This window comes from Lepisosteus platostomus, chromosome 5 (assembly GCF_059453375.1).
Source record: "Lepisosteus platostomus isolate fLepPlt1 chromosome 5, fLepPlt1.hap1, whole genome shotgun sequence".
Classification (NCBI taxonomy): Eukaryota; Metazoa; Chordata; class Actinopteri; order Semionotiformes; family Lepisosteidae; genus Lepisosteus; species Lepisosteus platostomus.
Genome location: NC_142615.1, coordinates 16,021,060 through 16,034,017, shown reverse-complemented (window position 1 = coordinate 16,034,017; position 12,958 = coordinate 16,021,060). Strand labels below are relative to the sequence as shown.

Here is a 12,958-nt window from a genome sequence, read left to right as displayed (position 1 = left end):
CTGACCTTAACTGAGGCAAGTGAAGCCTGCAGTTCTTTGGATGTTGTTGTGGGGTTTTTTGTGACCTCTTGGATGAGTCTTCGCTGTGCTCTTGGGGTAATTTTGGTCTTTAGAAATGGCTTTATAAACTTTTCCAGACTGATAAATCTCAATCACTTTTTCACACAGGGCCATGTAGGTTTAATTTTTCCCTTAATAATAAAAACCTTCATTTAAAAACTGCATTTTGTGTTTACTTGTGTTATCTTTGTCTAATATTTCAATTTGTTTGATGATCTAAAACTTTCAGTGTGACAAACATGCAAAAAAAAAAGAAATCAGGAAGGGGGCAAACACTTCTTCACACAGCTGGCTCTGTGGCGCAATGGAGAGCGTGTTGGACTTTTAGGCCTTGATAGAATGAAGTCATTCAAAGGTTGTGGGTTCGAGTCCCACCAGAGTCATGTATCATTTTTATTGAACCTTTCGAAATCCTCTAGGGATTGGTGTTGATCAAGTCAAATACAGGACTTCTTAAGAGTCCACAGTTAAAAATGAACCAGCAGCCACAAGAAAGAAATTAGCACTGGACTGTGATCACATCACTCCTGTCCTGGAGTCTTTGCACTGGCTTCCTGTCAACTTCAAAATCCTCAAGCTCAGCTATAAGGCTCTCCATAGCTTGGCACCTCAGTACCTGTCTGGGTTATTGCCCTACTCCCCACCTCACAACCTTCGCTCTTCTAATTGTGTTTTCCTATCTGTCCTCCAGTCCATCTGGACTACACTCTATGGGTGACAGGGCCTTCTCCTGTTTTGCCCCAAAGCTCTGGATCTTTATCCCCAAGGATATCAGTCACCTTCTCTAAACTCCTTCAAATCCAGACTCAAAACCCTCTTCTTTAGAAGAGCTTTTAATGCACTATTCTTTACCCCTCTGTTCCTACTGTATTTAATACCACCATCTATTGTCTCCTCTAACTGTGTATTCTCATGCTGCTTATCTTGTGTATTTTTTTAACTTCATTGTTGTCATTCTGTAAAGTGCTTTGAAAAGCCACCTTTAAAAGCGCTATATAATGTAAAGATTATTATTATTATTAATAATGAACAGTGCATTTAACACTGAGCACATGCGGTCCTTCTTTGCAAAGGATTGCAAAGGTTGGGAATTAGCTTTTCACTCGTGTTGTTGAAGACCGTATCCTGGCTGTGTTGCAGGAAATGTCTGGATGCCATCACCGGATCAAGGAGAGGATCAGGGTTTTGGGAAGTCTTTTTGATGCCTGACACTGTGTGTTTCCTGGTTGTAACGGGTGTCATTCTGGACCTAAACAACAGAGAACACCATTGAAATCGCTGAACTGCCTAGCGGACACTTTGTCACCTTCTTCTGACCTGTAATTAATGTGATTCTCTGAAAACGTGGCACGTTGTATCTGTGCTACCTTTATGGAGGGTGACCACACTCATAAGGATCATAGATTCGATCACAAGCATCTAAAAACAAGAATGAGAAAATGACATCACGCTATAAGGCTGAATGGCACGAATTCTCCTGTTCCTTCTGCAGCAAATGTGAGTTTTTTTGCTTCTTAACACTGAGATAGTTGGAGATATTTGGCAGCTGTGGGATTCCAACTCAACCCTCAAAGAGACTGGAGCTTTAATCCAGCTCTAAACTAAAAACTGGGTGACTTGTAAGGGCTGGTAGGAGAGGAAAATAATAAATGCTTCTTTTTTGGTCTTTAGCTACTAAAAGAAAGGAAAAAATATTTGATTATTATTTATTCACCAGTTGTTTTGATCAAATTATTGTAACGCAGTGCCATATTAAGGTATAATATGTACATGAACGTCATGTCTGAGTCGATGATGGCAGCTGAGTATCGCTGGAGGACAGTTCATCATGAGTGGGTAAGCCTGCATAATGAGGGAGAAGAGATCGGCCTCTCTGATGCAGTGCCCAGTGACACTAACCTTCTGTCCTACTGTTCTCTGCTAATGTAGAGGGTGAATGCTTATTTAGGTGAATGTAAGGTTTCATTCTTGTAAAATATTTCCGAGCACTTTTTTTGTTGCTGAAAATTAATCTTGTGCATTTGAATGAATTCCGATATTGTCACCTAATTCTATACATTGTTTCATCAGACTAGAACTTTTATAGGAGCTCAATTGCATTTATGAATTGCATAGTGATAGTATTTCTTTCCGTTTAAATACTTCAGTCAAAAATGTAGAGAAGGTGCTCCTGTTTTCACCATTATAAGAACTGTGATGCACCAGTAATATTTACTCTCACAAAAGTATTGTAATTGTATTGTTCTGTTCTGTAACAATCTTGAGTGACACAAACCTTCTGTTTTACTGCACTACACTTCTCCAGAGGCCAGTTCAGCACACAAGGATCCTCAGTCAAACAAACACTGCAATCGCTTGATAAAAGCCATTCCTCATCCTTTCTCTTAGTATTGGTGCAACTTTTGTATCCAAAGAAGGCGATTTGACAATGAGAGTCTTCATGAAGGCATGCACAGCTTAAGGCACATGAAGCTGAATCCGTGAGCTGATTGACACAAAACAATGTCACTTCACATTATCCGCAAAGCTGTTTTGCTTGTCTGACCACCTCTTCGTACTTTACAGTGAGCGCATATATTTCAGTTTCTTCTTTTGTATTTTCCTTACTATTTTACTGTCCCTTTCCCCCATGTGGAGATGTATCCACTGCCAAAACTGCTGTCTGATTATTTAAATTATCTGTAAAACTGTTACATGACTTCATCTAATTGTAAATTTATAAGACAGTCTGTGAGACATTTGTGAGAGTAGCTGAATCCCAGGGCTGGTGTGGAATCACACACAGACAGGTCTTCTGTGTGATCTGAATCCCACTGCCCAGAGCTACAGACTGGTCAAATGGTCACTATTGTAGACACGACCATCGGACAATCGGCTACAAATAATCAATATACTGATCATATTGTCACTACTGGTGTTTATTACATAAATACTATATATAAATAATAAGATAATTCCACACTCAAGTGTGTTATAAAACATTTATAAACATTTTGGGAGGCTGACATACAGTAAAGAAAGTAATACTGAAGGGCTGGAAGTCCTGGAAAGCGTTAATAGAACCTTCTTGCTTTCGACCTGGAACAGAGCCCACAACTGCCAGATCAGTGACCCCTGAGCCCAGTTCACAGAGAGGAGAACCAGGGGCTCTTCTATGTCTCTAAGAGGGCTGGGAGGAAGGATAAAAGGGGGAAATGTGACATGAGTCCAGGCTGTTCTGTCTGATATTGTTCATGTAGCAGCACTGATTGTCTGAATATCTTCTGGTTCTGGATTGTGAGGATAGAGAGCAGTACGGAGTTGAGATCCTGTCTGAGTGTGAGTCTGAGCAATGAATCTGACTGAGAAAAGAATAATGATTTTTTATTCTGCCTGAGAATTTTCCTGAGAATTTTTCCTGATAATTTTTCTTCTTTTCCAAGTGGTGTTACATCCCCTTCAGATACTCTATACAGACTGCCAGAGAGAAGAGGAGCGAGAGATGGACAGATAAGAGCACACACAGCAAGAGACACATACGTCTTGATTTACTTTGAAGCAAGTGTTCATTTCTTTTCAGGAACAAGTTGTTTTTGAACTTCAAGAAATTCATACAACTTCTGAAAGATAAAATACAAATCTTGCTTCTCAGGACAGAAGAAATGCTGCAAAAGAATGCCAGTGATTTGTGAAAAGCAACGGGAATGTGTCCCTCTGCAGCTGTTAAACAAAGGGCTGGTGGGTCAAACGCACTCAGGGACATGCTTCAGATTGTGATGATGTAAACATAATCTCCGCTAAAAATTGAAGGGATTTCTTCGCAAACCCTCTTGAATGTTGCAGGAAATCTTCGTGTTTTACTCGTGTGCAACTAAAACAAGTAAACAATTCAGTACCTAAGTCAATGTCCAAGAAAACCATCCTCACGTGTGGAATTTTTCTTTAACTGGCTGTTGGGAGAATTCATTTATACACCCGTTGTATCCTTAGCAAAAATATTTTAAAATTAGAACACAGATTTGTTGGAGAACTTGACAATCCATGACAATCATTATTAAATGAGCATTATAGAAATGTGCGTTGATATTTTTAATATGTACCTTAATTGTAATATATATATATAATTGCTTTGATATGGATGTTCATTTGAAGGAATTGAAGAAACTATGAAGGATCGCAGAACAACCAAAGATACATTTGGGCATCTGCTATTGGTAAAGATTAACGAATACAGTAAGTGTGAAGCTTGCACATACACGAGAGAAAAAGATCAGTTTAAATTCACTTCATTAGACTGACGGTGTGTATAGCAATGGATGGTTCCGATACATCGACCTCTGGGTTATGGGCCCAGCACGCTTCTGCTGCGCCACTCTGCTGACAGCTGTCGTAGTGTGATTCAACACAACTGCTCTATCTTTGCTTTCTAAAAGTGCGCCCGAGATGAAAAGTTTCAACGGCAAACACAGACGTCACTTTGAGCACTTGGTCTTTTATAGTACGAATCATCACACGCTGCTCTACATGGGCGTGTCTTCAAGATCGTTGAGAACCAAACCTTCTGCTTTCCGAGGCAACTGATTCTTTCCTTGTTAATTCACAAATCTTCAATGGGAATCAGTGAAACGAAAACCAAACACATGTACACACTCGCGTCCAAGCCTGAAAGAAAAATGATGGAAGCATTTGAGAAATAACAAGAGTAGTCTGAACAGCTCCAGTCTATCAACTGCTCTACAAAGTGATCGCTACTTCCACACCCAGTTTATAACGCTGAAAATGATTCAGGAAGCACAGCAAAGTTCTAAAAGCAGTGGTTGAAAAGCGTCTAGATACATAAAATGACAGTTTCTCAAAAGTAAAATCTTAAGCTTTTAAATATTGTCATCCATATATTTTCGTTTTTCTCTTTTTTACATAACACGCTTTCGAGAAATAGACTGTCTTGTAATGAAGGCTGCATTAGAAAATGTGTGTCTAAATTAAAATCGGGTTTATGACTTCTGCGTTTTTCAGCTTTCTTAGCGCTTGGGTCTCGATTCAGATATTGCAATGAAAGCAACAGGGGAGTAAGTTTTCCTTTTCTAAATCAAAGGTGATCTGCTCACAAGGAAGTATAAAAACTTCAGCGTTTACTTTTTGAAGACCGCAAATTGTCGAAACACTATTGCTTCATAAGCTAATAAGTAAGGTTTCTGAGCACGCATTGTATTACTAATGCTGTTATTAATAAAAAAAAAAGCTTAAATTCACATAATGGAATTTGGACGGCTCAAAGTAGTCTATTCTTTGTACAACTTTACTTGCCCGCTGAGTAGAGTTTAAAGCAACGGCAGCAGAAGTAGCAGTAATAGCAACAACGTTGTTAGAGCGTCACAATACACTCTATGAAATTATTGCGGCTTCAGATCGTTTTGTTCTGTTGAAGCTGCCTACAGGCTCTGAATTGCTGACATTGGCTGTGATCTTTTTTCAGGTTTCATGTAATTCTTCACATATTTGAAATATTTAATTCGGGTTCGCCTAATACACGGTGCAAACCGTACCTGCAGCACAATGCTGTGGCACATGAAGCCGTTTTGTTTATCGGTTGTAAGGATTTAGGAGCGTACTACAAATCGAGCAAGCGAAAAGAAAATTAAACAGGAGTCACTTTTTGGATTGCTAATTCATTGTGCTCTGTTCGTCTAGGTTCAAATCCTATCCTTGTCATGGTTAAGGCCTGAGACGTGTGTGTTTTTTCTAAACGGTGTTTGCATTTGTTTCCTCTTTACTCCTGTAAACTCAGGATTTTTTTTTTCCTTGGTGGCAACAAAACGCTTCTGTAAATGGTAGACTCTGCTTTCAAATTAGCTGCACCAGGCATTCGGATACAGAAAAACACAGGGATTTAAAATTCAGGAATATGAATGGCCAATTGCTTACAGCTAGGGTTTTTACGTTTTCTTATTTAGCGATTTGTGTATCAATCTTTTAACAATTCATTAAAATGCTAACAATATGTAAAATCAAAACAACAGCACCGTTAAATGCCGGGGAGACAGGTAGTTTTTTTTTTTTTTTCATCAGATGCCAATCTCTAATGCTGTGTGTGAGAGCTTACGTACCTTTCCTTTTCTCACATTTTCTGACAACTATTCCAAAGGGGCACCCTGTCAGCTCCTAATACTTTTTAAAAGTCTGCCTGCATGTTTGATTATTGTCGTTTTATTTAGAAAAAGTTCAATATTGATCATAACTAAAGAAAATTAGGATCACGAATAAAAAAAGGGCTGAAGATGCGAGTCGCTCTTGAATCAGAGCTGGGCGACACGGGCTTCTGTTCTGATATGATTGTACGAGAAGCAGGAGGAATCTCTTCTCTCCTATGGAGCATGAGCTGAATCAGGAGTGAGACATTTCGTATGCTCGTGCATATGTTAACACATGACCTACATCGTAAAACTAAATTAAAAACTAACATTAAGTTGTCAAAGACATTCATTTATATACAAACAAGAGACAGACATAGTAATGATTCTACATTAACTTGTCCTGCACTGATCAGACTAATTGAAATGTATGAAAGCCCGTTTCCGCCAGGGAGTTACAAAAAACGCGCTATGGTATCGCAGAATCCCGACTAAATAACTCAGAATTGCGACTTAGTAACTCAGAACTCCGACTTTATATCTCACATTTGCAACTTCGAAATAGCCCATATTTCATTGTCTGTCCTTTTGTTATTGTAACGGATTCGGGTTCTAGCTAGCAAGACCTGGGTTTGAGCCAATACAGTGAGGCACGAAGTAGGGTAGGAGCGGCGAGGGCACAAGCCCTAGAATCCGAATTCGTTACAATTACAAAAGGACAGACAATGAAATATGGGCTTTTCGAAGTCGCAAATGTGAGAGATAAAGTCAAAATTCTGAGTTTTTATGTCGCAATTCTATGATTCTAAGTCACAATTCTGAGATACCATAGTGCGTTTTTTTTACTCCCTGGCTGAAACGGGCTTCCATTGGTTCTCAGTGCTGCGAAGCAAAAGCAATCTCTGGAAAATCAGACAAATTATTATCAGATCATGTCAAAAGCTGATCAGTATTTCTTTACTGGGAAGCAAAGAAATGCTTGTATTACACATTTTAATATGACATGCAATTACACGTGAAAAATAGTAAAATTATTTTCATTGCGGTACATGTTGATAGAACAGCCCCCACGATAAAGGAAAGTGTGGACGGACGTGTCGCATGTTCCGTACTCTGTCTGACAGCGAGTTTAACACACTTTCCTCGGAAATTAGAAACTAATTGAACAATAAATTAATCTGAGCAAATTTTACACGTGTGGGTGATTTAATTCTGTCGAAATTGCGTGGAACTCCTCCGCTGAGGTCAGATACACACGGGAAAATGTTCAGGCGGCTTCACGGAGTCCCGCCTCAGACTGAAATCAGGTTCTAATTAGACGCTGAGAACAATCCGGATCTCTGTATGTAATTGATTGTGTTGATTGAGCGGTAGTGTGACCAGGTGTGCGGTAGCAGGTCCTGCCAGTATAAAAACCTAGTCACCGCGTTCACACTTTATGCTTTCTTGCTTCAACAGTTTTGTGGTTTACTTATTTTACTCCTGTAGCAATTGAGCGGGACGTTAATTTGGTGATGCGCTCGTTTCTCTTTGTGCTGTGCCTGTGCACAGGGGCCGGGCTCCCCGCACTGGTTTCCGCCGGGCCGGCTGGCTGGGACTCTCGGGAATTGGCGCTCCAGGCCGACCTCCCGGCTCCTGAAGACGCAGCCCAGTTGGAGGACTTGAACCTGGCAGATGCGCCCTCCGAAGACCTGTCTGCAAGCGAGAACGACTCGCAGTCATTGGCTCCCGACTTTCGCCGCCTTCCCGTGTCCAGAGACGCGTACTCGCCCTACTTCGACAAGGAGAAGATGAAGCCCGAAGCCGGCAGCCGCCCCTTACCCGTCTACATCAAGAGCGTCCTGTTTCCTCCCCAGCGAGGGCGGCAGCCGGCTCGCCCGGCCATCGGGGGCACCCGAGGAGTGGCTGTGTGGTGTGATTCCAGCAGGATGTATGTGAGGGTCAGTCGGCTCCTGTTCGGCTTCAGCTGTCGGCCATCGGAGGTGACCTTGGGCAACTGCAGCGTCAGCCGAACCACACGCAGTTACTTCTACTTCATCTACGGGCTTCACGAGTGCGGCACCGAGCGATCGGTAGGCGGGTCTTCATCTACAGGCAGTGTATCAATGTGAGCTGTAGGGCCAGTGTCGGGGTTGCCTTTCCTGGGAATATCCCTTCCTCTGTGACCCTGCAGGTTGTCCAGGGCCGCCTGGTGTACTCCAACACTCTCCGCTATGCCCCGCCCTCCTCCAGTGCACCTGTGCATCGCTTCATTCCCTTCTCTGTGCCGGTCAAGTGCTCCTACAACAGGTAGGCAGGGCTCGGCTGCTGAGAAGCCGCTAGGAAAGTGTCCAGATGCCCCTCATCCCCTCTGTTCTGCAGGTTCCACTACTCCTACAAGGTTGGCTATGTCCCCACGTGGGCCAGGAGAAGGACCTTCTTCAAGGACCTGAAGAACAAACACAGCTTTGTGCTGCTCACCACCAACTGTAAGCTCCTTGAGTGAGTGGCTCCTCCTGCCTGCAGGGGGTGCTGTGTGCAGGTGTAATGCTGCCTCTCTCTCTCCAGCCCGCTGGGTCCGGCTCTCTCCCAAGGATGAGTACTTCCTGGGTCAGCCCATGTACTTCCAGGCCACTGCCTACTTTGCCACAGCAGAGCAGAGGCTGTACATCCACTCGTGTTACGTAACGGAGAAACCAGACCAGCACTCCCAGCCCCGTTTCCCTGTGATCGACAACTTGGGGTATGGCCCCTTCTGGGAGGAGAGGTGGGCAGGAGCCCCGAGAGCCTGCAGGGGTTCATCCTTGTCCTTGTCCCCAGGTGCATGGTGGACAGCAAGGCAGATGGCTGCCTGTCCAGGTTTGTCCCCTCCAAGCAGAAGGATGTGCTCCGCTTCACAATTGATGCCTTCCTCTTCCAGAAGAAGCTGTCCAGGAAGGTACTGCTCTCAAAGGCTGCTCAGCCTTCTTGCTCTACTGATCCATTGTCTGCTTTTCCATCCATGATCTAGATGTGAACCAGACTGTGGCAGCTGTAGTGCCTAGAGCTGCCAGCTTGCCTTCACTGATGGCAGAAGGTCTTTCTCTGTCCCTCTATTGGCCTTGATCCCTTAATGCTGTGACCTTCCCTCTTGCAGCATGAAGTGACTGAGCTGTACATGCACTGTGTCATGGCTGTGGCTCCTGCTAAAGCAACACCAGGGACCAAGTCCTGCACCTACAACAGGGAGGCTAAGAGGTACTTCTGCAAGGAGCCTGCTGAGGGTGCTCTGGGACATGCCAGGTGGAGGCCTCACCTGTCTTCCTCTCCTCCAGGTGGGAGGAGCTGTATGGTGACCATGAGGTCTGTGCCTGCTGTGATTCCAGGTGTGCTGGCAGTCGGAATGAAGGTGGGTCTGGTTCTCTATCCCTTGTGGATGCATCTCTGCTCGAGACAACCATGCTTGGACAACTGAGGAATGATCCCATGCTGGACAAATACTGTTTAGATGAGTAGCATCACTGTGGGACTCTGGGTATAGCGGATCCCTCACTCCTGGGTGCTGCTTGTCCACAGGTACCAGGAGCCTGGTGACCAGCAGTCGGGTGGCTGTGGCACCAGTAGAAGCTCCTCTGGATGTGGGAGCTGACTGGACTGAGGATGAGGAGGGAGACCCTCAGAGCTCCAGTGAAGATGCTGAGAGCACCAGTGAGGATGTGGAGGGAGCAGAGGACTTTGGAGATGTTGGCCAGTGGACAGGTAGGGTCTGGCAGGAGGAGCTCCTGTAGGGGTGGTGTCCTGCAGTTCAGCTGGATTGTACTCCTTCCATCCCAGGTGCTTGAATGAAGGCTCCAGCCTGGCCCTTGTGACTCTCCTGCCTCCACTTGCCTTGTAATGGCAACATTTCAATAAAGCTGTGAAAGACCCTTCTGCCTGCCCTTGTTTCTTTATGGTTTATAGGTTTGAATGGGGTGGAGGAATTCAAGGGAAGTGAGACCCATTAATCAATGGAAGTATTTGTGGGGGTTCCCCTTTCAAGAATGCTTCCCGTATTGCTGCCAATGAGGACTGAAAATGGCTGGAGTAATAAAGCGTTGTAGTGGGGGGAAGATGGCCGCACTATTCCTTGGGCAGGGCATTGTGACTTTTTTTTTTTTACTGTGAGAGAGACGGTGTTCAATATACTGGAAATCCTCCTGTTTCCAAGAGGGGTAGTTCTTATGGAGTGTGAGTTGCTACTGTAGTGCCCAGTAAGAGTGAGATCTGGTGTCCTATTCTAGGCTGCACAAACTGACTAAAAGAAACACAAGGAAGGGATTGTCAACAGGGGCTTGGTGTAAAGTAGGCCTTCCCATCCTTAGCAGAGGAACAATACTGGTGCACAAACATCAGTGAATAATTGTGCAGTTAGAATCTCTGAGGTCTTGTCTTATGGGTGTTGGTTTCACAGCAGTGGTAGTGGACAGTCATGAAGTATTAGAATTGAGACTGGAGATCCCAGTACTTGACTAGGAAGACAGATGTTTACAACCACCTCTACCAGCAGCACAGACTGTGTAGATTGAGACTGAATGCTTACTACACAAAGCCTCTCCCCTTTTTCAGTGTCCCATGTCATGAATTTCAAGTGAATCCTAGTCTTCCTTTGTGACTACCTATAATTAACACAAATCCTGCTGGCCCACTAACACTGTCAATTCTTAGCCCTACTGCAGTGCCCTATTAAAGCTTCAAGGATTTAGGATAAACTATTTTATATAATGGTTCTGAAGGTGGCTTCTCAAAGCACTTGACAGAATTACAATAAGAATACACAGGATAAAACAATTCCAATAGACAGCGGGGACCATGGATGGTGGTACTAAGGAAAGTAGAAGCAGAGGGGTAAAGAATGGAACCAGTTCAGTAAAGGCTCTTCTACAGAACAAGGTGTTGAGTCTGAATTTGAAGGAGTTTAGGGAAGGTGACTCTGCTATCCTTGGGCAGAGAGTTCCAGAGCCTGGGGGCATAACAGGAGAAGGCCCTGTCACCCATACAGTGTAGACGGGCTTGGGGGACAGTTAGGAGACCAGAATTAGAGTGAAGGTTATGAAGTGGGGAGTAGGGTGATAATAGATTAAACTGCAACTGAAATATGAAGGCACGTTCTACAGTTTATGCAAGAAAGGGTAATGTTAGGCTTTTATGGGACGGGGGTAATGGCAGCACTTTTGAGGACTGTTGGTACAACAGCAGTGCTCAAGGATTCATTTCTAATATTGAGGACAATGGGTTATATACCCATCGTTATTACCAAAGGCTCAGAGACGTTTTGCTATATAAAAAGACTCCTTTCCACCACTAATTTATTCAGGTTTGGTTCATTTGGGTTTTATCAGTTAAACATTTAATATTGTATGTCAGTTTGTTGATGCCTGTATATCACAGTGATCTGCACACACACCTTTGACTGAATATAGGCTGCCAAACCTCTCCAGCAAACTTATGTATCACGGTAGGTACACAAGAAGTTTATTTGTAATAACAGGGTTGTTGGTGCCAGTAGTCAGATTGGGTCAATTGCAAGGTAAGAACAGCATCGCATTAACTGGAGATGATCCAGAGATTAGCATGCAGCTCTGTACGCCAGATTAATACCGATTTGCAACTCGCTCGTCTGCTGACTTTAGTCCCCTGCTCAGTAATCACAATGTTCCCAATTGCAATGAGCCCAAGGAAACAGCTGCTGCTCTCTAGAGGACACTACAGGACAGGACTAAGTACAATTCCTGCAATAGACTAAGCAGTTTAGTGCCAAACTGATGGAACACTGAATGCTATGGGACAGTTCCGAATGTAGTAACAGCTTAATACTGAAATAATATCGTAAACACCTCGTGATCTTAAGAATCTGTCGCTGTTAAAAAGTATTATAATAATAAGCTAAAATTGTACTGCAGCCACAACACAGTGGACTTGCAGCTCCTGTCCTGATCATACAGAAAGATGTCATCACTATAATACCTGTTAACAAACATAGCGCCTGCAGTCTGTGAAAGAGAGCTCTGAGGTGAATATTCCTTGCAGGGAAGTGAACTGTAAACACGGCAAATACATCACTCAGATGAGGAGCAACGACTGTCGCTAAAGAAAGTGAGCGAGGGTACACCTATAGTAGTTCATCCACAGAAATTCAAACATAAATTTGTGACGCACCAGAGTACCGCAAAGCTAGAAGCGTGCCTTCAACTGGAGTACTGTAGCACGACTGTTTATTTTTTAAAGTAATATTAACTTATTCCAGGCGTTCATCTGGTTTAAGAATACAAATCGATGCCTTCAAATAGACCTTTAACAGTCCTTTGATGTAGAATTAAGAAAATGGGGAATTATTTGATCCCATTCTCAATCCAGTAGTTTATGGACAGGCGCTCTCAGCGGACTGTGCGCAGGAGTGATGGGTGATGTGGAATTCTATGGGCTCAGTGGGACTCCGGGAGTCAACTCAGGGCTCTGCTGTAGATTCCTGTAGAACCGGTGTGAAATGATAATGTATCGTTGGCTGGTATTGTTAATGTAAAGTTTACTGGTACGTTTCGGCCAAAACATATTTTCTTTCTTCTTTTTTTTCAGCATGGAATAAACCTATTACTTGTTCCTTTGCAGCCCACGCATGCTGACGCAGCTACCCACCTGAACTACAAATTGTATGTCGGCCGTTCCGTTACACTATATTGATGAATCGTACAAGATCATAGGATCTATAAGCCTGAAGACTTGTCTTGTACAGTGCCCTGATAAAAATCAAATTAATTCCACTAATTTTTATGGAATCCCATATGGAATTCCGG

The 12,958-nt window shown here is 43.4% G+C and overlaps 1 protein-coding gene across 1 annotated transcript; it reads left to right on the top strand.

Moving 5' to 3' along the window:
• Nucleotides 1-7,669: 7,669 nt before the first annotated feature.
• Nucleotides 7,670-9,644, top strand: LOC148664114 (zona pellucida sperm-binding protein 3-like). The gene is made up of 7 exons (XM_088632876.1): nt 7,670-8,242; nt 8,344-8,459; nt 8,532-8,638; nt 8,718-8,892; nt 8,970-9,087; nt 9,286-9,386; nt 9,464-9,644. The coding sequence occupies exons 1-7, from the start codon at nt 7,685-7,687 to the stop codon at nt 9,642-9,644; spliced, it is 1,356 nt and encodes a 451-aa protein (XP_088489002.1). The 5' UTR covers nt 7,670-7,684.
• Nucleotides 9,645-12,958: the final 3,314 nt, after the last annotated feature.